The 25500-nt window shown below is 36.4% G+C and overlaps 2 protein-coding genes across 7 annotated transcripts in view; one reads left to right on the top strand and one right to left on the bottom strand.

Moving 5' to 3' along the window:
* The window catches only part of fidipidine (coiled-coil domain-containing protein 93), a 242044-nt gene that overhangs the window by 150768 nt on the left and 65776 nt on the right, over nt 1-25500 (bottom strand). The gene's annotated exons all lie outside the window — the stretch shown is intronic.
* Nucleotides 1-25500, top strand: part of LOC136409302 (uncharacterized) — a 157973-nt gene that overhangs the window by 100792 nt on the left and 31681 nt on the right. For 5 of the 6 annotated variants that reach the window (XM_066390710.1, XM_066390709.1, XM_066390711.1 and 2 more), the window contains one exon: nt 11666-11799. In XM_066390710.1, coding sequence (XP_066246807.1) covers nt 11666-11799 — 134 coding nt within the window. Of the gene's footprint in view, nt 1-9813; nt 9998-11665; nt 11800-25500 lie in introns of those variants that run through there. The other variant, XM_066390713.1, reaches the window with a different exon arrangement.

Raw genomic sequence — 25500 nt, forward strand, 5'->3', positions numbered from 1 at the left:
AAAGCACTTCAAAGCCAATCGATTAATGGAATAATCAAGATACTAATTTCCTGCTGAGGTATTAACGTTTTCTAATGACTTCCCGTGTGCACTTACAGGAAGATTGGAAAGCCACAGCAATTTGCAGAGCTAATGTCGGATCCGTTTTAAATTACATATATAGCTAACCTCCATAGTAGGCCTTCAATTTTGAGTCAAAATGTAAATCCCTTTACTCTTCGTTTAACATACATCGATTACTAATCATTGATTAGTGTAACAGAGCTTATCATCAGGCGTCGGAATGCGTTTGTTGCTCTTGGAACGGCTTTTGTGCGTTGCCATCCAGGCCTGGAATGGTTTTCCTTCCCTAGGGTATTATTCGCGCGAACGTACCATATCCATATCGCGTCAGCCAATAATGCTGTTAGGGACCGTCAATTTTCCTGTCAAAATTTGTATGAAGTCAATTGTGTTTTCCCCCGTGGAGAAACAATGCTTGCCAGGCTCGATGTTGTACAATGGGGGAAAACACCAATTTAAATGATAGTTACGCATTTACCGATATTGAAAGCAATTTTTGTGGTAATATTTAAAGGGAATTTATCGTGCGTAATTGTGCAGGGTCTTCGAAATGTTGGCATTCAGGTAGTTTTCTCCCTGGAACTATCACAAAAAATTGCTTTCTTTTATTTCATTTGGAAATAACGCCTCCCACACCAAGAGGGATTGTCGGAGCGATGGAATGGCACGGTATTCTCAGTTCAAACTGAAAATAACTCTTACTCTTTACTAACAATTTGGACGAACACTTTTGTTAACGATTCACTTTTTCGGTGACAAATTTGGTGACCGTCTTTAGAATGTAGAAAAAATGAATAGGAAAGCGAAAATTAACACTTAACTAAAGTGTTTGTGACGCTTTTTATGAATTCGTGTCTTTTTGATAATGGCTCCTTGTTAGCACTGCAATTGCGATGCAAACAAAAATTCTAATATTTCCGAGAAAAACTTAAAACATTTTCAAAATTTGCAAAAAAAAAAAACTGAATTCAAAAATTTGAAAATCCAAGATGGTGCCTATACGCAAAAACAAAATTGATAATGGTTGACGAAAATCTAAACCTCGAATTTTAATTATTTCATTCCTGCGTTGCAGAAGAGGAAAAGTTGTAGTGATGAAGCGTCAATCGTTTTAAATTGCTTCGTCAAATAAGCTGAAGGGAAAACAGAAACATTTTTTTCCAAAATTTAAGTTTCTTTTTCGAGTATTTCCGTAAGTCATCTTAAAATGGCAAATTCTGTAATTCGAAATTGCGGAACTTCGCCACAATTTAACCGACCTCGAATCTTTTAAGGCTACCGAGGTCCTCGTGGTCGAGAGCCGAAACAGATATCCTCTGTACCTCTAAACCTAATACGAACAGAAGCCAAAACGCAATATCTGAAGAATAAGGGGCGTGATATTCGCCCTCGTGGAACTCCCTAAGTCGACATAATGCCACTGAATCATAGAAAAAGTTTCGGCTTATCATGCAAGGCACGGCCTTGGGATGATACACCTTGCACCCCAAAAACTTGGGGGAAAAGTTGCAATCTTTAATTGGCTTTACGAGTTCTATAAGCTACTTTAGTCCCCTCGGGCTGTTAGGATGTGTATTTTACCATGGAAGGGATTTCAAAAATTGATTTTGGCATTCAGGCGGATTAAATGTGGAGAGCCCTAATACGAGATGACTAAGTTGATTTTTAGTCATATTCAATTTATGAGCACCTTAATAGTTGGTTTATCTACAAAAAAATATTTTATATTTGTCTTGAAACGAAGTTTCCTAATGAGAATCTTTGAATTCTCTTAATTTATCCTTGGGATTTGGCTCTAAAATAAATCTTAGTTTTAGTGGAGAAAAGGAGTTTAGAAACAATGGGGCCGCCTCTTGATAGCAACTTTGCAGATTTACGACTATAAGAGCGAATAAAAGCCTTGAATCATTAATAGAGGAAGCCGTAGCTCTCAAAGTAATTTCATTATTTAAGCATACGTCTTAGTATTGTTTGTTCAAGTCATGGGAATAGGAAGTTCAATAACGAAAAACACCTGACAACCTGTAGCCAGACTGTTTACGGCCGTTTTAGTACCGACATTTATTTATTCTAAAAGGGACCGACGTGGATATAAGGCCGGCTTTAGAATTACTATGGATGGGAGCTACTTTTAACTCCCGATTTCTTATTTCACCTCTGAACGCCATCAAAATAAAACAACACAACAAAATAGGGGATGGAGGGTTATTTTTCTTGAAGGCTGAAGTTGAGATTTAGTGCAATGGATGGATGCAGGAGCCGGCATTGAATAAATCGTGCTTGTCTTGCTGCTTAAGATCGGAATATAAAACAAGAAGACTTTGGATTCTAATGCAATTTAAAAGGAATCCACAGGGTTTGCAGTTTCAAGGAAAGTAATTGCAGTATTGTGAGGAAAGGAGTAATGGGAGCTTAAGTTAAACAATGATTTCAACTCGAGTATTTGTTGGATTACCTAGAGGAAAGAACTACGCTGAAAGGAATTGAAATTGGGAATGGAAAAACATTAGATTTTTTTTGTTTCACATTTTTTGGGCTCACACTTTGCCAACATACCATTATCAAAGGAGTGTTGGCATTTACTTGTTTATTTGACTTTATAAATTTTCTTTTTTTTTTTTCAAGGAATATTGAAATTTTTCTCATCAGCTCATATCGGATTTTGTATTCCTTAGATGGAGACTTGACTGCTTACTCACGCTTCGCTTCGAGTTGCTCATTCAAGGGCAGTTGCGTGATGTAAAATATCGCTTATCGCACTCGTTACAACATTCTCTTGAAATTTCATCTTTACAGACACATTCCACTCAAAAGTTCATATTAATATTTTTCTTAACAGGTTTCGAAGATGTTTTAAAATAAAAGATTTACGAGGTTTTTTATGTGGATTGGTCGAGCGAATAAACTCAAAACTTATAAGGTCATGAAGATGTTTGACAAAATCAAATTTACAGTGGTCATCACATTTTCGCTATTTCTCTTACCATTTACCTTACATAGTTCCCAATGTTGTCATAACTCAGACATCGCACATTACAATTGTAGATGTTTAGAGAGAGCTTTACGTTGTCAAAGACAACGGTCTTATCAGCAAAGTGTAGAGTATAACAAGCACAAAGTATAAAAGTTAAAATGTCAAAAATAAAAAAAAAAACGAAATTAAGCGAAAATTACAAAGTAATAATATGCTGGCATAAGACTGAAAATTAAGATTAATGTACAAATGTACTTCTATTTCTGAACATTAATAAGGCACTTAACGACGCTTGGCGCAGTGGTTTACTTCACAAATTATACAACCTTCAAACACCAAAATATCGACTTCATGTCATCAAGAAACTGTTGAAAAACAGACAAGTCGAAGAACGAATTGACTTCACCCTTTCTTTTTCCTTTTTCTCCTGAACAACGTATTCCTCAGGGATCGCCGCTTTCGCCCTTCCTTTATAATGTATACTCCCATGATATATACTTTCATGACCTAAGGGAACATAAAACATACAAAAGAAAACAGGATAGAAATTGTAATACACTAACAATATCACACTTATACACGATGAAACAATTGAAAAATAAAATAAATAGAAAAAGTTCAGACACTAAAGGACAACACAAGGACGTGGTTCTCTAAATGCGAGCTAACATCGAATCCAAAAACCAACTTCTATTCTCGAGGTACCAAATTAAACAACAGAATCCACAACATTTAATAGCTCACAACTAAACCAAATAACGACGCTAAATGGGAGTTTTAAAAAATGGGAATAACAATCGACAAAAAACTGAAATGTACTAAACATGTATGAAATGTGAGAATAGAAATTACTAAACAAACCAAACATTTTCGATCGCTGCCCTATAAAGGTTGAGAGATCAGTACGATAACTGAAACAAAAATATTCAAGTCCCTCTGCAAACCGTTGTTAAAATAAACTGAACAGATTGCTCTAAGACTGATTATAAAGATAAGGCACCCCAACCACTCGCTACACAATTCATCCAATGATTTGCTATACGGACGCACACACGACAGGAATAACTGAGAAACTGCAATAATTTCAGGCAGGATGGAAAGATAATCGTCACGACTGGACCATTCTAAGTCCTCTTTGCCTCAAAAGACAAACAAGACAATCTCAATTATTTTTTCCTTTAACCGCTCTATTGGAGCTTTTCAAATTATTATTATTTTTTTTTTGCTTTACTTACTTTACTTACTTACTTTATGAATAATTATTCAAATTATTATTTTTTTGATTATGTACACATGCAAATACGTACAAGTTACTTCAGGTTAGTTCGGGTTAGGATGTCTCAGAAATAAGTGCCATAATTTGAGTCAATAATAGAACTCGTAAAAAGCAACATCTTTTTCAAGTACATTTTTTTATGTAAAAGATGTAATTTTCCAGTTCGATTTATTAAAAGATTTATTACAATTCCGATATGACATTTTAAATTGTTTATCCTATTTCGCATTCTTCGCATAGGTACCTGCTGAATTTTTGGCTTCTTTCCTGAGGTGCATGTCTTTTTTTCGAAAAATCAATAAAAACGTACGGCCAAGTAGGAGGAGTGTACTGGTTATTGGGATTTTACTTTATTTACTATTAAAATAAATTCAATTTTGGACTTATCTACAAAAAAGGTGTATAAATCCTACAAGCCCGATTGGAGTTTCCACGGGCTTGAAATTTCTCAATAGTTTCGAACGCTATCACAATAACGGAAACGGCACTTATAAATCGCCAACAATGCAAGCCTCGTGCATCTAGCTTGAATCATGGGCAGTGAAAAACTTTACGATAATAAAACATCCACAAAATGGTGTGTAATCTGATTTTTTTAAATCCATAGGCGGTTCCATAGGGTGGGTTTCATAGATGAAAATACCGGAAGTAAATGAATTTTAAATAAAACTTATTTGACAAAAGTTGTTGCTTGCCTTTGATGAGTTCTGTTACTTGTTCAAATTATGGCGCTCATTTCTGGGACACCCTGTACATGTATAATTACCTAACACAATAAAACCATATCTAAATCACCATAACTACATCGGGGATTGTCAAAAAGATACCAATGCTGGGAAGAGCGCCTCCACTCGAACGGTCCTTAACACATTCTAAACTACCCCTAATCCTTTGTAAAATAGAGGTACTCCTTCCCTAGCAAGCACTTCTACATCTGTCACCCCCTCGCAATCCAAAAACAATTCTTATAGCGCACTTTTACGCGGCAACCATCGAGTTAAAGCGGAGTTGAGAAGAACATCCCCAAAAAGTCACATCATATCTCAAACGACACTCAACCAAGGAGTAATAGGCAGATAACAGCCAAGGCATATAGTAGTTAGAAAATAGCTTCCCTATTTTGTCCTCTGTATGGAGACCAAGGAATCTGGAAAAATCGGTCCCGGTCAGCACAATCAAATCCAAAAATATATCAGACACATCACAACGAAGGCACAAGACATTAGTTTTATTGACATTTAATATATGTTAATAAATTAAAAATAGAAGGGGCCTTAAAACGGGTTCTTCAAATATGCCAAAGAGGCGCCGGCACCAGTCGCGGCAGACTGAACTGAAAGATACGAATTAAATTAACACTCATCAACGCCTCTAGACCCATAAATCTACAACTTTTTCTATAGAATCAGATAGTTGGCCGAATCGATAGCTTTAGCAATGTCACAAATCACAGACCCCACGGACAATGCAGAACAAGCTTCGACTTGGTGCTTATTTTACAGGGTGATTTTTTTAATGGGGGCCAAACTCTTCGGCACGTTGTAAAGGACCGAATATCGAAATACCGAATATCTAAAATACTGTTTTAATTGTTGATGAACATTTTCAAATCATCATTGCTAACTGCATATTTGCAGCATCTTGATGAAAAAATTATGATTTTTGAATTTAAAAACTGAGCCCGAAGGGAATTTTTTGAGTAATTTTCATTACACATAAGAATTGAATATTCATAACGTTTTATTAAAAATGACACGAAGTTGCAAAATTAAAAAAAATTGAGAAGATGGGTTCTTAAATTTAGCCCTTCATATCCTAGTGAATTGTCCAGAAGGATTTTTTAAATTATTTTTCTAAGATCTATCAATAGTCTCCTACAATGTACCGAAGAGCTTCTCCACTACTAAAATATCATCCTGTAGTTACATTGTGTTCATTTAAACCCAGGTATAAGGTCTCTACAAAAAAACTAGTGACGAACAAGCGCCAGCATTTTGAGTCTATTTTTAGGTACTTCTAAGGTCTTTCCCGAATTTATAATTCTAACAAATTATCTCAAATTCTTTGAGTTTCTGCCAGTTTTATGGACGCAAGTAGACAGAAATGACTTGATCTTTCGTCGTAAATATATAGCACTTATGCCGAAGCTCAGCAAATTTGACACATACGTTTTCCACAAAATTACGGGAAAAACAGGAAAGTTGCGGCTATTTCAAAATAGAACACGTGGGATCTTTGCTTTGTTATCAAGCGTCTAACATGGCAAATTCTCTCCCTTGGTGTTTCGGGACCTCTCTGTCCTGTAATTACATTGTTTAAAGAAGTACTCCACAAAATTACACAAAAAGAGAGAATATTTTGATCATTTTAAAATAGAGGCATGTGGCATGTTTATTTTCTTTTCAAGCGTTTAACATGGCAAATTCTCTCCCTTTGTGCTTCAGGGCGTCACTGTCCTGTAATTGCATCATTGTAAATATGGCACTTATGCTCAAAGCTTCATCCTGCAGGCGACAGCCCTAGTCGTTATCGTTTGTGTAATGCTTGTCGCTTATACGTCGTGTATTAGCACCACCAGCAGCACCGACGATGCCAGCAAAAAATCGCTGGGCCATTTAATTGCATATTTGTGATTTAGTGCCTAAGGACGGAACAAAGGACGGTAATTAAGCACACATGTGTGCATACCCTGCAACCAAACCTAATTGCTCCTCCTCTTTTAGAGCGATTTTTGATACCTAAAGCGAATTCAATTTCTTTCATTCGCTATCTTAAATGCAGATTTCCTGAGCACAATTTCCCAAACCAAGAGCCACTTAAGCACGACCGTAACCGACATATCACCGTAAAAGACACCACATACGGGTACTTTTTATTGGTTAAGCCGCAAGGGAGGATACTAATATCTTTAGGGGAAGTTTACTACCTCATATCTGGGGCTTTCGGGGGAAATTGATATCTGTTATCTAAGCGTCAAGTCGTGGAATTGTATTAAACGTTGCAGTGGGGAAAGCAAAGAACTTGGACAGTTTCCACTTATTGCAGTCTCGCCAGAAAATCGAGAGAAATGAGGAGCCTTTTTATTTCATTAGATAGCGACATGAGGTCCTTCGTCAGAGAGATGACATGCCACAAACAGCAAGGACATATATTTTATGGTGTAATGAGTTTCAGTGCATATGGCAGGGAAGTTTATAGTTCTACCTGATCATACATGTTCTCTTGACATTTGTGAAAGCTGATAAAAATTTCTAGTTTAGATTTGGACAGATTTTCAGTTTTTAAGTTAAGTTTAGCCTCTTCCTGAATAAGCAACTATATAAGGTGTCTCTGAAAATAGTACTATAAATAAAACTTCATATAAACATATACCAGAAAAAGGCCTTCGTTTTCGATACACAGAGTGGGAAAGGTTGGTCCTTGATGTTGTTTTTTTATTATTATTTTTGAAACGCTTCGAGATAAATTATTGAAATTTTGTACTTTATTATAACTTTTTGTGTTCTTTCTAAATGTCTCCAGAGAAATTTCCACATTTTTTAGGGAACGGGTAATACAGGAGGATACCACTTAAAAAGTGCCTAAATGTTTTTTACTTAATTTTATTAACTATTTTATAGGAAAAATGCCAAATTTGAAGATTTTTACATGAAAAGTTACTTTTGTTAAAAGACGAAATCTCTAAGAGTTTTCGAGAAAATTTAAATTTAACAAATCGATAGATACTAGGTTTTATTAACCTTTTTTTATTAATTTTCTTTAATAATAATTAAATAAAATTGTTCCGGTGGCAATGAAAAATCACCAGACCTTATTAATGACTGCTGTCATAATGAAAATGTCAAAAATATTTTTTGTTTCATTTCAAGGCCAACTAAGTTTTAAATCTGATGCTTATTTAATAAAACAAAGTACCCACCAATTGGTTAAATTTCAATTTTTTCGAAAACTGTTGGAGATTTTGGCTTTCAATAAGAAAGTGTTTTCTGTGGAAAAATCCTGAAAACTAATGATTTTCCTATAAAATCGTCGATAAATTTAAGTAAAAATGTTTATGTACTTTTTGAGTCCTACCCCCCTGAGATCTCGAAACGTTTCGAAAATGTTAATGAAAACCATCCTCAGGGCCCACCTTTCGCACTTTGTATATCGAAAACGAAGTTCCTTTCGGTATATGTTTATATGAAGTTTCCGTCACATTTTAAAGCCTAGAATATGTCGTTGAATTTATGGCACTGCGTTCAAAGACATCTTGTAGAATGACGTAATTCGAATCTCAATATTTACCATTAATTTTCTATTGCGAGTCGTTTTCTCACATAGATTCGAATTTTTCTCTTTCCCGCAATTCAACTCCCTCGTATATTTAAATTTGGACCTTATGCAACGTTCCCCGGCTGTTTCTGGGAAGCAAGAACAACATCGCAATTACAAGAATTTCCATACGAAACAACTATACACGAACTTAAGCCTGGGAACGTCAGCAAATATCAAACAACTAATCGGGTTAGTAGATTTACATTTCTTCCCACTTAAACAGGTGTGCCAGCTCACACGAACTATACCAAGATGTGGGTTAAATTTATAGCTCAAGTTTCTGCGAGTTCAGAGCATCGATTTCAAAATACGTTTCAAAACGATACAAAAGCTGCGGGATAGCAATCAGACTAATTCAATTAACTTTATAAAGTTTATGGTACACAATACACCGCCTCGATCGTTTTCTAATATCCTGCAAACATTTCCTGGTAATGGGGGATTTAATTTCCGCCCTGAGCCAAATAACGATCTTGTGTTTATTGATTGTCTAGACCATGAAGTTACCTTAAGTTTGGTTGTTATAGATACGATAAGAACCGATCCAATTTAGGTCTTCATTGGAGCAGCGAGTCATTTGTAGCTCCAAATTGGTGTATAATAATGGGAATAAGATGTCTCAGTTAAGTGGCTGATGTATTGGATCTAATGGTAATTAGTTTAACTCCCCTATATCTTGAGAGTAGAGTTATGCGCTCTATGTGATCATGTTTCGTGCATCAGATTTGTGGTTTAACTTCGATTAAGATTTATGGTAGCAAAACGCCATTAATAGTCCGCAACTGCCCGCATGTCCTCAATGGGGGGATTGCGAGGGGTGCAATATCCGCCCTTGACGCCGGTCGATCGTCTACCCGACCATCTCATTCCAGATTACAAGAGTAAATGCCGCCGGGGGTTATTTATCTTTAAGAAAATTTACGACAAAAGTTTAACTTCACAATTCAGGGTGTTGGATCGGAAATCTTCGCCTGTGTTTATTGAAAATTACCAATTCAATCGACCGTGGCAGACCAACAACCTGCAACCGTAACAAAAGTAAAAGCGTGAAGAGGTGTTAATGTCAATGAAATCTTAAAGGTTGCCATCTTTGGCACACGGCCCTATAGTGTATTTCGTCTATTGTTGACCGGTCGTTAATTAAGAGACAAAGTGTCCTAGTTAGTTCTACAACCACAAACAGTATTCTTCAGACAATGGAATGGGATAGAACTGTTCACGGTTTGTTAATCGGCTGTGCTGCACTCGGGATGTGGTGCATTGTTAGTTGCGGTATTTAGCAGTTATTAATTGTTCAGTGGGACCGCAGTATGGCGTTTTTTCTGTGCAAATGTCAGAAGTATATGAGATATAATTCGTATTCCATGGTACGTAACTCTATATATCAGTTTAGTTAACCAGACATCCTTAGCGCAGGTTATTTTGGATTAAGGACGTCCAGTCTTCGGTTTCGGTTGAGAAAACTTTCTAGCTATTTTTCTAGCAACAGCCTCAATCGAAACGACATAATTCAGTAATGCATCATTACAACGCATCCAAATTTGGAACATGTTTTATTCTTGTGAACATATTTAATTGATAGACATGTGAAATCGATAGACGCTCAATTAGAGTTGGACAAAAAGCATACTAAGATTTAAAAGAGTTGGGATTTTTTTAATTTGTAAACTACCAACAAACGAACAACACCATTTAATAGCAAATTTAATTCTAAAACTTTTATTCCCCTTCAAAATTTGTCGAAAATCTTATCATTTTTGATAAAATCGCAATCTTGTGAGATAGAACCAAACCGAATTTAAAGGGTTACCAGTCAAATATAATATAATGTAATGTCACATTTAGGATAACTGTCACTTGTATGACTTTGACAAATTACACATAGTTTTGACAGTCAAAAACTTTGACTGGTGATCTCTTTAAATCCCTTTAAATTTGATTTTGTTCTATCCCATAAAACTGCGATTTTATCAAAAACGATGAGGTTTTCGAAAAATTTCGAAGGGTAATAAAAATTTTAGAATTAAATGTCATTGTCCGTTGATTAGTTACTTTATAGAATAAAAATTCCCAACTCTTAGACTTTACCTTGCCCCTAATTTAATCCTTATTGAGCATCTATCAATGACACATTTTTACCAATCTACACATTTCTACCAACAAAACTTATTAACACTCAAATGGCTCATTTAATTTAAAACAGAGGTATTACCATTTATCTCAACTATCCTCTTATTTGGTTATACAGTATAACCTACTAGAATCCATGAGAACAATGTTCTTGTCCCATTCCACTCCTGCAGTTTAAGAGGCGTTCAATAACGGAATAAAAATTTACCTTTTTACCAAGCTTTCTTAAAAATATCCCACTTTCGACAAAAGAGTCGCTACACCAACAACTTTTAGGTAGAATCTTTTGAAATTTTGTTCTCGTTTTTCTCGATTAATTGCCATTTAGAAGAAAATGAGTACAGACGAAATTATTCACGGTTGAACGTGAATGAGAATAGAGGTGTATTTGATGGAAAGAGAAATTTCATATTAAAAAATGGCGTTTAACGAAACTTTTTTTAAATTCCTGAACTCTGAAAAAGATTGGTTTACCAGACCCATGTGTTTCGGGAAAATTCTAGTTGTTGGTCATGAGTATAAACACCAGAATTAGTAGGGTGGTCTGATCGGCTTCAGTAAAGCATTGGAGTTAAAGGAAAATTTCTCTTAAATTTGACGATAATAAAAATATCTCACTTCCCCAAAAAAGAGTTTCTACGCTCATGTACCTCACAACATAAATAAAAATTGGTTTAAAAGTTATAGCGCCCGGTTAAAAATGCAGCGATTCACTTTTTTGAATTTTTGGGGAAAGCGGTAAAACTTGAAGCAACTTCTAGACCAGGTATGTGTTTCTCATAAAATTCTTTCAAACTTTCTCAATTTAACCGACTCTGTATTTCTTATTTCAACCGGTCCCCGTCACGGTGAATCGACTTGGGACACACTGTAGAAAACTTTAATGTGGCATTTTCTTTTTCCAGAGAGAATCAGCGCAGAGGGATGCTGACCGAGAACGTAGATTGCGCGTTGACAGCGAGACGCGAGCCAAACAGGCCATCCAGGAAGCAACTCGCTGCAGATCCAGACTTAAGCTTCTCACCCAGGAATTTGCCAGGTTAGTGTTTTCAACACTGCGCCAAACTACGTGACTAACGGCGACTTCTTAGTCGGCTTCCCCCAAAGCAAACTCTTGTCTAATCCACGACTACAAGTCCTATAATATATCTTCCATTAACCTCCATCAAAATTTATCAGCGAGGGCTAATTAAATCCCCACCCGATTATTAATAAGCCTAAACCATTCATCCCCAAGACAACCTGACTGTAACCGAACTCTGAAGCGGGAATTCGATAAGGCGGCTTTTCCTGCGGGCCACGTCTCGTCTGCTTTATCATAAACTGTTGACTGATTGTTTTATTTCCCCCTTAATGCGAAACTATGTAAATTTGATAAGACAAGTTAAACAGGAACATGTGGGGTTGCCTTTTGGTAGCAGCTTCACGGGGTGGATAACTGCATTAAGCCCCGATGTTTATGTATATAAGCAGACTCGTCTGCGTTTGGACGGTTTTTGCATCCATTTTGTTGGTGACGTGAGGAGCAGATGGTTCCATTAGCAAAACGAGTGCATACATGGAAAAAATTGTACTCAAGGAGCAGACACATTAGAGCGCTCAATGACGACTCTTGGCTAAAAACCGCCACACTCCTAATAAAGATGCTCTCTCTATTATTGAAATCAATGAGAGCCATTAATAGATACAGCAGCCCTACAAAACGCAGACACGCTCTATACATTACGAGACAGCCACTTGTCGAAATTGCTTCGTTTCCTATATACGATTTACGCCCTTTTTGCTCATCACAAGCCGATGATTGAACTGCTGTTTACTAAGTCTGGTTTCCCGAGGGTCTATGAATTATTTAGCTGAATGTTTTGGCGTCTCGAGATTGCGTATCTTAGTTGAGTGATGAGAGTTCTTAAAGAGACGAGGGCGAGAAAGTTTGAACGGGCCGTCAAATCAGTGACGGTGATTATGGAAGTTTTACTATGATGGAAAAGCCATGAGGTAGAGAATAGTTCGCTTAGAACTTAAGAGGGAGGTGGAAGAAAAAAACTGCAAGGAAACTCGCGCTGTAATTTTGCTATAAGATCGCATGCCGACCGCAAAATGGAAGATAATTAGTGTAGAGATTTCGATATCAGCGATGAAAGTCCAATTAGGTTTTATCAAGGTATTGCATCTCAAACTAAAATTGCTTTGAAGCTCATAAATTTATGAATCGTCATCACCTTACAAAAACATTCGTGTTTCATTTCGGGGCAGTACAAAATCGAGTGGCGTAGATCTAAAAAAAAACAAAAAAAATAATTAAGGAAACTGAAAAAAGCTGGTAAATTAACACTTATCTCCTAAAAAGCTGAAAAAATGATAAATGAAGACCTTTTTTCAAGGCGTTCCATTAAACTCTTTATCGGTTAATATAAAACGCAGTGGTGTACGTGTTTACGAAGAAAAGGAGCAAGTGTGTTGGGGCAGGCTATACTCAGGCCATCGAAGGCTTGAAGCTAGAGCGAAGGCTAGAGCATGGAAGCTTTTACAAGGAAGATTCTATAAATATATCAATTCTTGGAGTAAAACGTAGTGACGTAGTTAGCCTCGTATAAATTTTCGTTGGGTGCTAAACATTAACTGAAAATTGCCTAAAAATTAATTCGCAACACCACCGAGACGTTCAGAACTTACCAATTTTTTTTAAAAACAAATATAATAAATTGACCACTTCAAAACTTCTAAGTGAATAACGTACGTTATTGGAACCCTTGGGAGAGCATGCAAATTTAATAAACGGGCTTAAATGCATTATGTCCTGATATAAAGTGCAGTGGTGTAGGAATTTTCACAGTAACTTGACCGAAACTAACTGGTTTCACCAAACTACATGCAATTTTGGACATTTTCATCCAACAACGACGCTGCCAAATGATTAAAGTGAGAATTGCACTTTCTGCTAGAAACGATAAGATGAGGTTGGCCTATCCATTTTTTCAGCTCAAGTCCCATCAGAAAAAGATACAGGGCAAATTGCAGAATTATGCGTTGCCGTTATAACTTGAGCTTTCCAGGCTAAAGATTGATTATTTTTCTTCTATGTTTCGACGTGTAAGCTAAGGGTGATAACAAGCTCGCTATGTAAATATACAACACGAGAGTTAGGCCTGTTTGTGAGATTATACATCAGGGGCTATGAGAGGACAGAGATGGATTTCTCCTCTTTTGGGGAAAAGGCCATTCGTCATTCTTTTGTCAGAATTCCACTTGAATTGTTATGATACCTGAGCTCTTGCGAAGATTGAATGCAGTTGCAACTAGTCTAAAAAGGTCTGGTGATCCTTTTCTTTAAAGAAGGAGTTTTTTCCACAAAATCCACCACTGTGGCAATATACATAAATTCAAGTAACTTTGCTGGGTGGTGGCCCGGATAAGATAACTAGATTAGCGCGTTGCCAAGTTGAATTGTTACGTTTATTTTCGGGGGCGATGAGGGAGCGAGCACGTTAAACTAGATAGAAATTTGGGCAAATCGGGTAAACAGCCACTGTGTCATCATGCCGAAGGATATAAGTGAAATGAGGCCGGATCCACCGGGACCGGGAATATGTAAATGGAGCTTAATTTTCGGGGGATTGTTTCATATTGAATTTCTTCGGGGGAATGGAAAAAGTTTTGATTGTATCGGCACTGCTTCATGATTTTCTTGAGTTGCCATTCATATAGCTTCTATACCTGGCGTCCATTTTTGGAGCTCAACCATGAATCGGTAATTATGAAAGATAAGAAGCCGACTGAATCGAGGCAATTTGAGGATCAAAAATGGCAGTTTTAAAATTTACAAAGTACGGTGACTTTCGGAGGCATTCGAAAAAAATTGAAATTTTGGGAAAACGTTTTTACGTTTTCGTTTCAAATCAATTCAAAATTCTCTTCATCACTGTAACTTTTGTTCTTCTACAACGTAAAGATGTCATTTGAAATTTGATGTTTCAATTTACGAATTTCTTTCCAACCTTATATTCACGAATAAGTACATGTTTGCCAACGCAGACATATCCAATAGTCATAATAAACATGTCTGGTCCACTGAAAATCCATATGAACATCAAGGACATCAAAGCATGTTTCGGGCTAAATGTATGGGTTGGTTTATTTGGCGATACGGTCATTGGTTCATACGTTTACAGACAATTTTACTGCACATAAGTATTTGGTTTTTTAAAGATCTGTCTTACGGATTATATCGATAATAACATTTGCCTCAACTACTTGAATCATTTTGAGTTCCAACAAGATGATGCTCCTCCACATGACGCTAAAACAGTAGCTTATTCTTTATCTGAAATATTTCTCAATAAACCTATTTCAAAGAATGGAGACATATGTTGGCCGGCATGCTCACCAGACCTTTCCCTATTTGATTATTATTTATGCGGAACTATGAAACACTTCATTTATAAATTTATATCAATTGATATTAATGAGCTCGGAAGGAGGATCATCACAACTTTAAGGTCCAAAATAAGAAGAAAAGACATTTTAAGATCCAACAAGATTCTTCATATTCCTGTAAAACTGTAAGACTAAACCTTAACGTGAAATACCATCATCTTGATCAGAAAAAAAAGCTGAACTGAAAATGATGAAACGTCAATAATCTTGAATTACATCACCAAATAAGCTAAGGAAAAAAAATTACAAAATATCAGCTTTTTTCGAATACCTCTGAAAGCCTTCGGAATTTTTCAAATTTTAAAACGGCATATTCTTAAACTTCGAATTGCGCGACTTTGCCTTAGTTTACCCTACCTCGTATCTTTTATGGTTACCGAGATTCCCACGATTAACTTTCAAAAATGGTCCAAATTCCACCTAAGCCAATTAATTTAGACTAGGAACATCAAATAACTAGATATACGTATAGGTTTTTAACATTTGATTAAGTTTTACGGAAAAATTTATGTAGCTATTACTAGTCGTTAAACTAAAATATTCGACATTTCATGCATATGGTTTTTAAAATATGCAAGGTTTGAGGATTATATTTGCAGCTATTACAGGTGGCTTCATATACAAAATTTCATGTAAATTTACGCGATACCAAAGTCTCAATATTCGAATTTAAAATACGAAATTGGCGCTGCTGTAGAATTAACGGAAATTTAAAATCTGCATATTTAGGAATTGAACTATTTATGCAGCTATTACAGTTTGCTTCATATTTAAAATATAGGTATTTCATACAATATAAAAATAATGAATAAAAATATGCAGGGTTTCAAACCAAAATATTCAGTAGTGGTCATACAGAATTAACAACAATTTGAAATTTGCTTTTTAAGGGATTTTAGCGTATGACAACAATTTAAGAACAATTTCTACAGCCATTGCAGGTTGGTTCAGACATACAAAAATTTCAACTCTCATGCAGATTACACGATACAAAATTGCACAGCATTTGAACTTAAAATTTCAAACTACCATGTTCCAGAATTGAAAGTTTCAAATCGGCATATTTAGAGATTTTAACGTTTGAAGGCTGCATTTGCCAACTATTTCTCAGAGTTATGATGTTTAAATATATATGTGTTTTAAACTATTTTTAAACATAGTTTAAAACTGCATACTAAAAACATTTCGTTTTCATAGAAAAAAGTCAATCCGAGAACGCGGATAGCGACTATGCATTCTGAAGTAGGTTGGTGAACTATCGCACAAATATTTGACCAAAGTGGACAAAGTGTATTGAATTTGTCCGGGGATTTTTGAATTTGACCGTCAACTTGCACAGTGACAGAATGAGCGGCACATGTGCAGAAAATGGCAGTGACACTGTTGACATATAACAGTAATCCGAACGTCAAATTTAAATTCCGAAGCGCGCATTGCTGAGAAATCTACCACGAGAGCGTCATAAGAAATTTACTACGGTGATGTGTATCTGATTTTTTCTGCTGCTAGATTTAACCAGAGTTTATAAGATTATAATAAACTTACCGGAATTAAGCATAAACTAAATCCGAAACAGAAAAAGGCAACGCGTCTTGAGTCATAACACGAACGGTCACGTTTCATTTAACACTCACTTCCACGACAACCACAAATAAAACAGCAATGGGGATGATAGCGAGGTTGGCCGATTAGTTCACTAAGTAATTAATGAGCCATATGCGAATCGTTATTAACCTTTTATTTTACTTTTTTTTTTAAAAGAGGCGAAAAAACGTGCTTCATGGTCGTTCAACACATCCAATAATGGCGAAAAAATATAGTATATTTTTTTTAAACCAATTGCGGAAACTAAGATTTGTTTCCAACATTGCTTTTTGTGCTTTGCATGCGCACATTGATTAAATTCTTTAATTATCATTCTGCAGGAACAATAAGCGGTTAGGAGCTGACGGCCTGGGCCTAAGCTTCAGCTCGCTTTGCCACACATTGAATCACTTTAACTCATTTCCAACACATCCCACTATAATACCCAACTAAACTCGTTCACCTAGTTTATCACAGATTGAAGCCGTTCTCATTCCCATTTGTAAGCCAGAAACGATCCAAGAGCGTCTCGTCTGGGACCCATAAAACTATGCTCTAAAAGCAATACAAAGTAAAATATAATAGCAAAATAAAGCCGTATACATGGAGCTGGTTTCTATTATCTATTTTTCGCTAGTTCACTTCTACGTCGATAAAACCGAAACCAGAAAATTGCTCCGAGATGCCAAAAGTTTTTACCGATATTTTAATGATATATGGCTTTGTTTACCAGCGTTCCGCATAGTCTTCAAACTGTTATATCATAAGAAAATCTATCAAATGGAACTTGGGGAAAAATCTCGTTGGTACAAGTGATCTATAATTTATCAAATCTAACGGAGATGTTGATTTCGAATGGCAATAAAACTAGCCGAATGCAGTGAACGAAGAGAGAGGTTTAATTATTGAATGTATCTAGGTAAGGCATGGCCAAGAATGAAAACGCAATTAGACTAGTTAAATGGCTTCAATATCATCACGTGTTCGAAATCAAAATTTCAACTTTCACTTCTCGCAGTGAAAATCCTGAAAAAATGCTCCTGACCCTTTTTGATTGTCGCCTGAAAAATGCAGTAATTCTGAAAATTACTTTTTGGGCTGAATTCTCTATTCATTCACGTCTGGCGAAACGGAGCGTGTCCTGAAAAAAAAAGTACTTCTAAAGTAATAGACAACTACCACGTAACGAATTAAGTTTGCTTATTAAAAATTTAAACATCGAAATTACCATTTCCATTCTGTTTCATTGTTGGCCTTAATGATACTTTTAATTAGCAACTCGTTTCGGAGTATCTTCGTTTTGTTCCTCGTTCATATTTTGCCAAAAAGCAGTCCAGGCTGACTTTGTTTTGGCGTTATCTTGTTGGTGTATGCTCGGTTGCTCCCGTTTAATTAAACGTTAAAGGTGAATTTTAATTTTGAGAAAGCGCGAATGTGGAAGTGAGAGCCGGAGGCTAGGGATTATGCTTAATATACAGGGCATGCCTGCATATTGAACATGGCACAAATGAGTTGCTGGGGGGTAAAAAAAAATAGAGCGATTAGAGCTAAACTCGTCTTAGTCAAAAATTGCTCGCTTTCATTCTACAGGGAGTCAAAGAAATATTTTTAATTCCGAAAACCGGACATAAATCTCACAGTTTTTGATTTGCTGATTTGAGATAACTCCTAGTTCTGTGTCAAAAAGATATTTTACAAAAAAACTCATACCTCTAACAGTTTTCCAAATTTTCCAACTAAGATGAAATTTCGTGCATCTTCATCTTTTATTAATATTGCTTTCTTGATACACCTTGCTCGCCAGGTAACATGTGAAAACAATAACGTTTTTGTTTAGTTAGGTAAAAAAGTATAGCTCACTATTATTTAAAGCATTCGACTTAATAACATATTAAAAAAGAATCCAAATATGTGAAGTTAACGTGTTCTTTATTTAATGAAATCAATACTTTCGTTAGCTGAACTAAAAGCTTTACCTACATCTTGAAACTTCCAACAGTTAACTAAAGTAAATTTCCGGTATATCGACGGTCTACAGCAACACATTTTCCAAGTTTTAAACCAAAATTTTGTCGCAACTTGAACTTCTGTCATTATACTTACACCTTTATGAATATTATTTCAGAAATCCCCTCTGCTGTTAAACACGGATTTATGTCCTTGTGACTTAAAAAACAAAAAGAAAAAGAAATGTAATGAGTTTAAATCGGGACTTCCTGGAGGCTATAGATGTTCAACTGGTCCCAAAATCTCTCCGGAAAAGCTTCACCACACATTAGTTAAAAATTGATGTTGAAAGCGATGTTCTCTCATTAAATGAGGATTTTCTGTATTATACAAGTGGCTATTTCTTGAATGAAATATACCTCTTCTTGTAAATGTCGCCTCGTGAGAGCAATATTTTATTAAAGAACAAAGGGTCATAATGTTGCTTTTGGAGTAACAAATTGCAGAAATCAATTGTGCGTTGAAAATCCCCTGGCAACAAATTTTGAACAGGCGTGAAATGTTATAGGAACAGCTTGTCTGTCGATAGGAGTCTAGAAATTGATGATTTGCTGACCCCCGTTGCTTGAGAGATACGTCTAGAGTTAGTCTCTGGATCTTCCAGTATTTGAACTTCAGGATGAGGATTTCCTCGCCTTGATCAACAGTTAGACTTTTTGGATCCTTCTATTATCCGGTTTTGAACGATATGAACTAGTATCATTAAATTCGTCGTAAAGTCATTTGAAATTTGATAGCATACCTCGTAATGCAGCTAATGAACTAAGTAATATTGTATTTATTTCTCATTCCCTTTCTGCACCACTGCAATATTCTATTTTCCATTCGGCTCCAAAAGATATGCACTAGTATTGTTTTAGTTGCTCTATGAAACCCTTCTGAAAATAATACCAACTGGAAATTAATTCAAACTTACCCCAAAAGCGTTAGGCACTCTCGCCAGTTTATTGCGCTGCACAAAGCACTGTTTAGACGAAATTCGAAAAGGCAAATTTCAAGTTTGCCTCGGATTAAACTTGAAATATTAAATTACCACTGGCCTTTATCTGTTCGGACCAAATAAAGCGTGCAGTTTAATTTGCGAATGCCCATTCGTGTAGGGCACAAGTAAGGACTTAAAGTTCGAATTCAATCTTATTACTGAATCGCACACTTAAAGCTGAAAACAGCAACTCTGCATTCAAAACCCTTACACACTTAGTTATTACCCCATTATGAAAGACATGAGCACTAAACGGCCATTACTAGCGAAAATATCTTACGAAAAATCTAATAACTTCTCGGTCATAACTTCACATTTTACTTATCTTTTCATGCTCGAAATTGAAATAGCAAAAATATGGCAGATAAAAAACAGACTCAGCAACTGAATTATGACAGGCGAGGTTGCAAAGCGAAGACTTAAAGGGAGCCAGCAGTTGCCTGATTTACTTCGTCGCCCTCGATATTTTATTAAGTCAATATGTATTAAATCTTGACTACATATCGGGTCAGGATGTAATATTACTTTTGAGTTACTTTTCGTCGAAAATTCACGGATAAGTTGTATATATCGTAAGGTAAAGAGGGTCCAGGATGGTTCGGTTGTGACAATTGTCTTTCAGTTATTACAGACAAACTTTAAGGGGGAGATATCAACAAAAACTTTTTTCTTCAATAAACATTTGCCCGCAAACCAAAAAAAAAAACGTTAATTTCTCATTTGAAGAACAAATCGATATGCACCGATGGATTGGAAGAGGGAGTCCTGTAGCCTGGCCCGCGCGTTCTCCTGATCTCAACACCCTGGATTTTTTTCTTTGGGGTTATCTTTGGCCTACGAAACGCCTATTCGTAATAAGAAAGAGGAATAATGGCCAATTGAGCACATGTAGAAGCTCTTCCCGAAATATTCCACAGGCTTGGCGAGTCAACGAACCGACGATGCAATCTTTGTATGGAAACAAATGGTCAACATTTTGAACAATTACTATAAGCTATCGTTTATTTAGCAATAAAACAACGTCTAACACGAACAAAAGTGATTACAATGACCAAAACCGTATTGTCTTTTTTCTTCTCAACCGGTTCATTTGCGGGCATATGTATGTGTATTTAAGAAAAACATTTGTATTGATCTTTCGTCCCCCTTAAAGTTTGTCGGCATATTTTTGAGACACCCTGTATAATAAACTATTGTGCCATACGCTGTCAAATGCCTTATTAACGTTTATAAATAAATTTACTGATCTATCGTTTAGGTATATTGTTTGTATGTATATTGGTCGTCAAATCTAAGAGTGGGTAAATAGTCGAGTATTTCGTTTTAAAGGCAAATTGATGCATTGGCATGTTTCCGGATCAGTTCCTGAAGCTTGTGTTGTGCGTAATATAGTTGTTAAACTATATGTCTTCAATTTCTGAAAGTCACCTCTTCAGAATTTGACTTTTTATTTCATGTTTTTCCATTGTTGAGTTTTATATATGAGTTAGTAGCTCAGCGTTTCTGCATCTGTAATTAGCTTGCTTGTGCAGTCTAATGAATTAATAAAACAGTTGTCGTACCAGTCGGCCTGAAACTTGTAATAGTCACGGACCTACTAACCTAAAGCAACCTGACCCAACTAAGTGTAACTTCCAAATACATGTTTATCCATGGTCCTTTTGTTGTAGAGGAAGAAACCTTTACAGGTTTCTGGTGTGGAGTTCTATCGACCGAGTTATGTGAGGAACGTCTACTCACTAAAACCTCCCCTTTTAGCCACGTTTTCCCTTTCGGGCATTACTTCAAGCAATCCATAGGCCTACTACATTTCAGGTTTTCCTGCGATTTTAAATTTTCCAATATAAACCAACTTGATATATCAAGTAGTACCTTAGATATCCCTAGGAAACAAAACTACACTAAGTCGAAGTTACTCGAAATTTATAGTAATTGTGGACCTAGTAGTCTGATCCAACCCATCTCAACAAGGAGTAATCTTCAATCCCACGTATCCCCAAATTCATTAGCCTCAGCTGATCCACTTTTTGGACAAGCCTATGCGTTCCACATATCCACACGTGAACTAATTAAAACTAACCTGAGGTTAAGTACGTTCTTCGGTGTGATGAGGCACCTAAAGGTGGCAGACATTTTCATCATTCTTAAACCTTCGCGTTGAGCTCGCTATTAAATTTAATCCGAGGATTTTTCGAAACCATGAAAGCAACAAGATCGTTGATAAACGGCTGAAGTTTTCACGTCTCGCCTTTAGAATGAAAGTTTTTATTTGTGTTTTAGCCTTTAGCGTAGAGACTCTCCGATAAAGGACTTTTATCATACAATAAAAACTTTTGAGAATCTCCACTTGCCAATGTCAGTTTAGCAAATTGAGGCTCCCATTGTTCCGTTTTATCTACCGTACTTTTGTTTGTTTTATGTCTCTCCTACAACTCGACCACGTTTGCTTTTCCGACTGAATCGAAATCAAAATTCCAGCAAATGTAATATTTACGCAAAAAGTACATAACTGTTCGATTTTCGTTCATGAAAAAAAGAGGAAACCGGAGATACCTCCATCCGTGCATAAAAAGTAATGGCGATGTTGCATCGAAGGGCTCGACTTGAAGGCAAATATTTGAAGGGGCTGTTTACTTTAGACTCCCTTATCTTATTAACGTTTAAAGGCCAAACATTAAATCCCTGCTTCTGTTTGTACTTCCGTTTAGTTGGATCAACGAAGTGCTTACAGCACGACTGATTTTGAACAGATTAACTTAGAGGATTTTTTCCTTCCAATATGCTCATATTTTTGTTGGAGATTTTGGCTCAAGCTAAGAGAAAAATGGAAAACGTACCCTTCCACAGAGCATTGAGAATTTTATTGAGTAGATTCTCGTGTTACGCGTGACAAAAACGAACTGAACTGCTAGAAAACCCTGGACCAATGCAACTGATCTGCTAAGGGATCTTAAAAACTAAAAGCTAACACGTGTGATCAAACAACAAGGGAAAAAGTTACATTAAACTGCCCTATACTGACATGATAAATTACAGATTGCTAGATGAGTCAGGATATGGCCCTTCTTGAAAAATTTAGCTCTGGAAAAATTAACGCCTTCAACTATCAAGCCAAGTAGGTTTCTAATCTAACCAGAGCTCCAGGGCAAGACCCAAAGTTTATTTTACGAAACTCGAGATTTTCTGTATACGGCTTGGACTATAGCTTGTGTTAATGAGAACACATATTTTAATAGAAACTTAGAGTAGAAGTTGTGAACTTCATCAGTCCCATTTGGTTCCGTCCGGACAACATCAGAGCGATCCAGCCCAGAATATGCTAAATGATGGGAAACCGCTTTTTTTGAAAATGTGTTTTTGCAGCAATAATTTCAAAGAAGTTTCTTTTTACCACGTTTTCCTGCATCAGTTTTTGTTTTTCCTGTTTATTTGCATGTTTTGAACCCACATTGTCAACAGAAAATTTCAGGCATTCATAACTTGAACTTTTATAACTGTGAGGAATTGTCTCGGGATTTTATGTTTTCCCAGGGATCGTTGAACCCGAATTTGACAAAGTAATACTTAGTTCTTATAAATCTACAAAAATCGGAGTATGTGATTGTCTCTTGATGTCCATTTTAGTAACTTGCAGAATTTTGAATAGAAGTATCTTAAAGAGCGATGATTTAAGATCGGTTAGTCGTTGGCGTTGAAGTTACGATGAAGTGTTATGATTTCTTAACTTTGACGAATATGACTTTCGGTAATTTATATCTGAAGCAAAAAGAGACTATTTTTGGCACTATGGGGGCAAAAATATTTGGGACGTACTCGTTTGCGGTTTAGCAACATGTGATTTTCCTTTATTCATAGGAACGCCGACACTGATAGTTGAAGAGTTCCTTATATTCTGCCCTTATAGTAAACGTGCAAAAATTCAACCAATACAATTTTTCACTTCCAACCATACTGCAGCCTTGCTAATGGTGACCCCACCTCGAAGTACATTAAATTCGTGCTCCATTGGATTCCCCTTGGGTTTAGTATCAAAACAAAGCCGGGAAAAATATAACGAGTCTGTTTTTGTCAGTGACAAAAACAAAAATGCAAATCTCGCCCCTTATAAGCATCTTAGCTTTCCCTCCAGAATCCTATTAGCCATAGGGCCACCCGTCGTGTTAGACGTAATACCGCACCCCTAACTTTAAATAAACATTTTCCCCCCCAAAGCGAGCCCCCCTACCCCCCGCGGCCATTATTACGCATTTCGCTTTCTTCTGGATTTGACTTTATTCTTCTCTTTACAACGCCTTCGACGCTGCTGTCCCGAAGCGGTTCTCATACTCTGCTTATCGTTATGAGAGTTTTGAGCATAAATTGGGCCCGCGTCGGTAAAAAAGTGTTTTAGGGCTTGCGAAAAATGTTAACCTATATTTTGAAACGATTTGAGCCACTTAAGAAACCCTCTTTTGTCGCATAAACGGAGTTAATGGCGCGAAAGTACTGCTTTAAGGTTATTATTTTTGAATAATTTACTAGAGAGTTTTCCACTGCCTCGTTAAAATCCTTTTAGGATTTTTATCACGCGTTAAGTAGAAATTCGCATGTGATGTTCCAAAAACTATTAAAAAAGACTCCTTCCCATGGATGCGATATCCGACGGTAAGCGCATCCTATGTGTCGGATGAAGCTGAAATCGTTTTAACTTCGGTGAGTTTCCCCTGGTATAACATATTTCTATCCGCAATTTTTTTTTTTTTTAATATTTTTTTCCGATCATTCTGCATTTTATTATAATAGCAAATTCCCAGCGGTGTTTTGTTAGATGGAGGATGCATGACACCGTAGCTTTACGCCACGATTGGTGTTACAATTTCGATTTGAAAGGTTAGATTTAACTTTTTCTCATCTTATCGATTTCCTGCCAATCATGAATGTTTCACTTAAACGAAATAATGATTAGGCAAAACGTACTTGTGCGGGGCGTCATCCGATATTTCGATTGATTAATGCATCAGCGGGAGTCAAACAACAGTTTCCTGTGGGACAGTTGCGGCTTCAACTGCGAATTGGAATTATGTCGCAAATTGCCACTTAGCCAGAACGTCATTGTTTCAGTTGCCAGCGTCGATTACAACTTGAATAAACATCAATTGAAACGGTGCACCCAAAAGCAAATATTAAACTCTATCCGGCATCGTACGGCTTTGCGACCATTCTGAGTGCTAGTCGTATAGACGGATGACGGATGCACAGGGCAGATGTTTAACTCTGAAACGGTTCACCCGACTTTAAGATCCTTGAACTTCCTTAAAGGTGTAAGCACAGAGGTACTCGTTCCACAAGTTCACTCATATTATATTGTATTATAAACACATTAGATTTGATTCGTTAGAGTCATAAATCATTCATGGAAGTTTGTCAATAGAGTTTTTCCACGCCCTTTGAAATGAGGACCAGAGTTGTGTAATCTTTCTCACTCAATATTTTTATGTTTTCATACGCGACTGAAAGGGGAGAATCGGCTACAAAAAAGGAGAAAACCATTCCATCCGCAGGAAAGGTGATGGCGTCAGTTTTTTGGAATGGACAGGGGGTAATTTTTATTGACTATCTCCTTAAACGAAAAACAATTACCGGAGAATATTCATAAATTTATTACAACGTTTGAGCGAAAAAATTCTGAAAAAGCGACCGCATTTAGCGAAAAAGAAAGTCTTGTTTCATCAAGACAACGCACTGCACTTCCGT

Source organism: Euwallacea similis, chromosome 5 (assembly GCF_039881205.1).
Source record: "Euwallacea similis isolate ESF13 chromosome 5, ESF131.1, whole genome shotgun sequence".
Lineage (NCBI taxonomy): Eukaryota > Metazoa > Arthropoda > Insecta > Coleoptera > Curculionidae > Euwallacea > Euwallacea similis.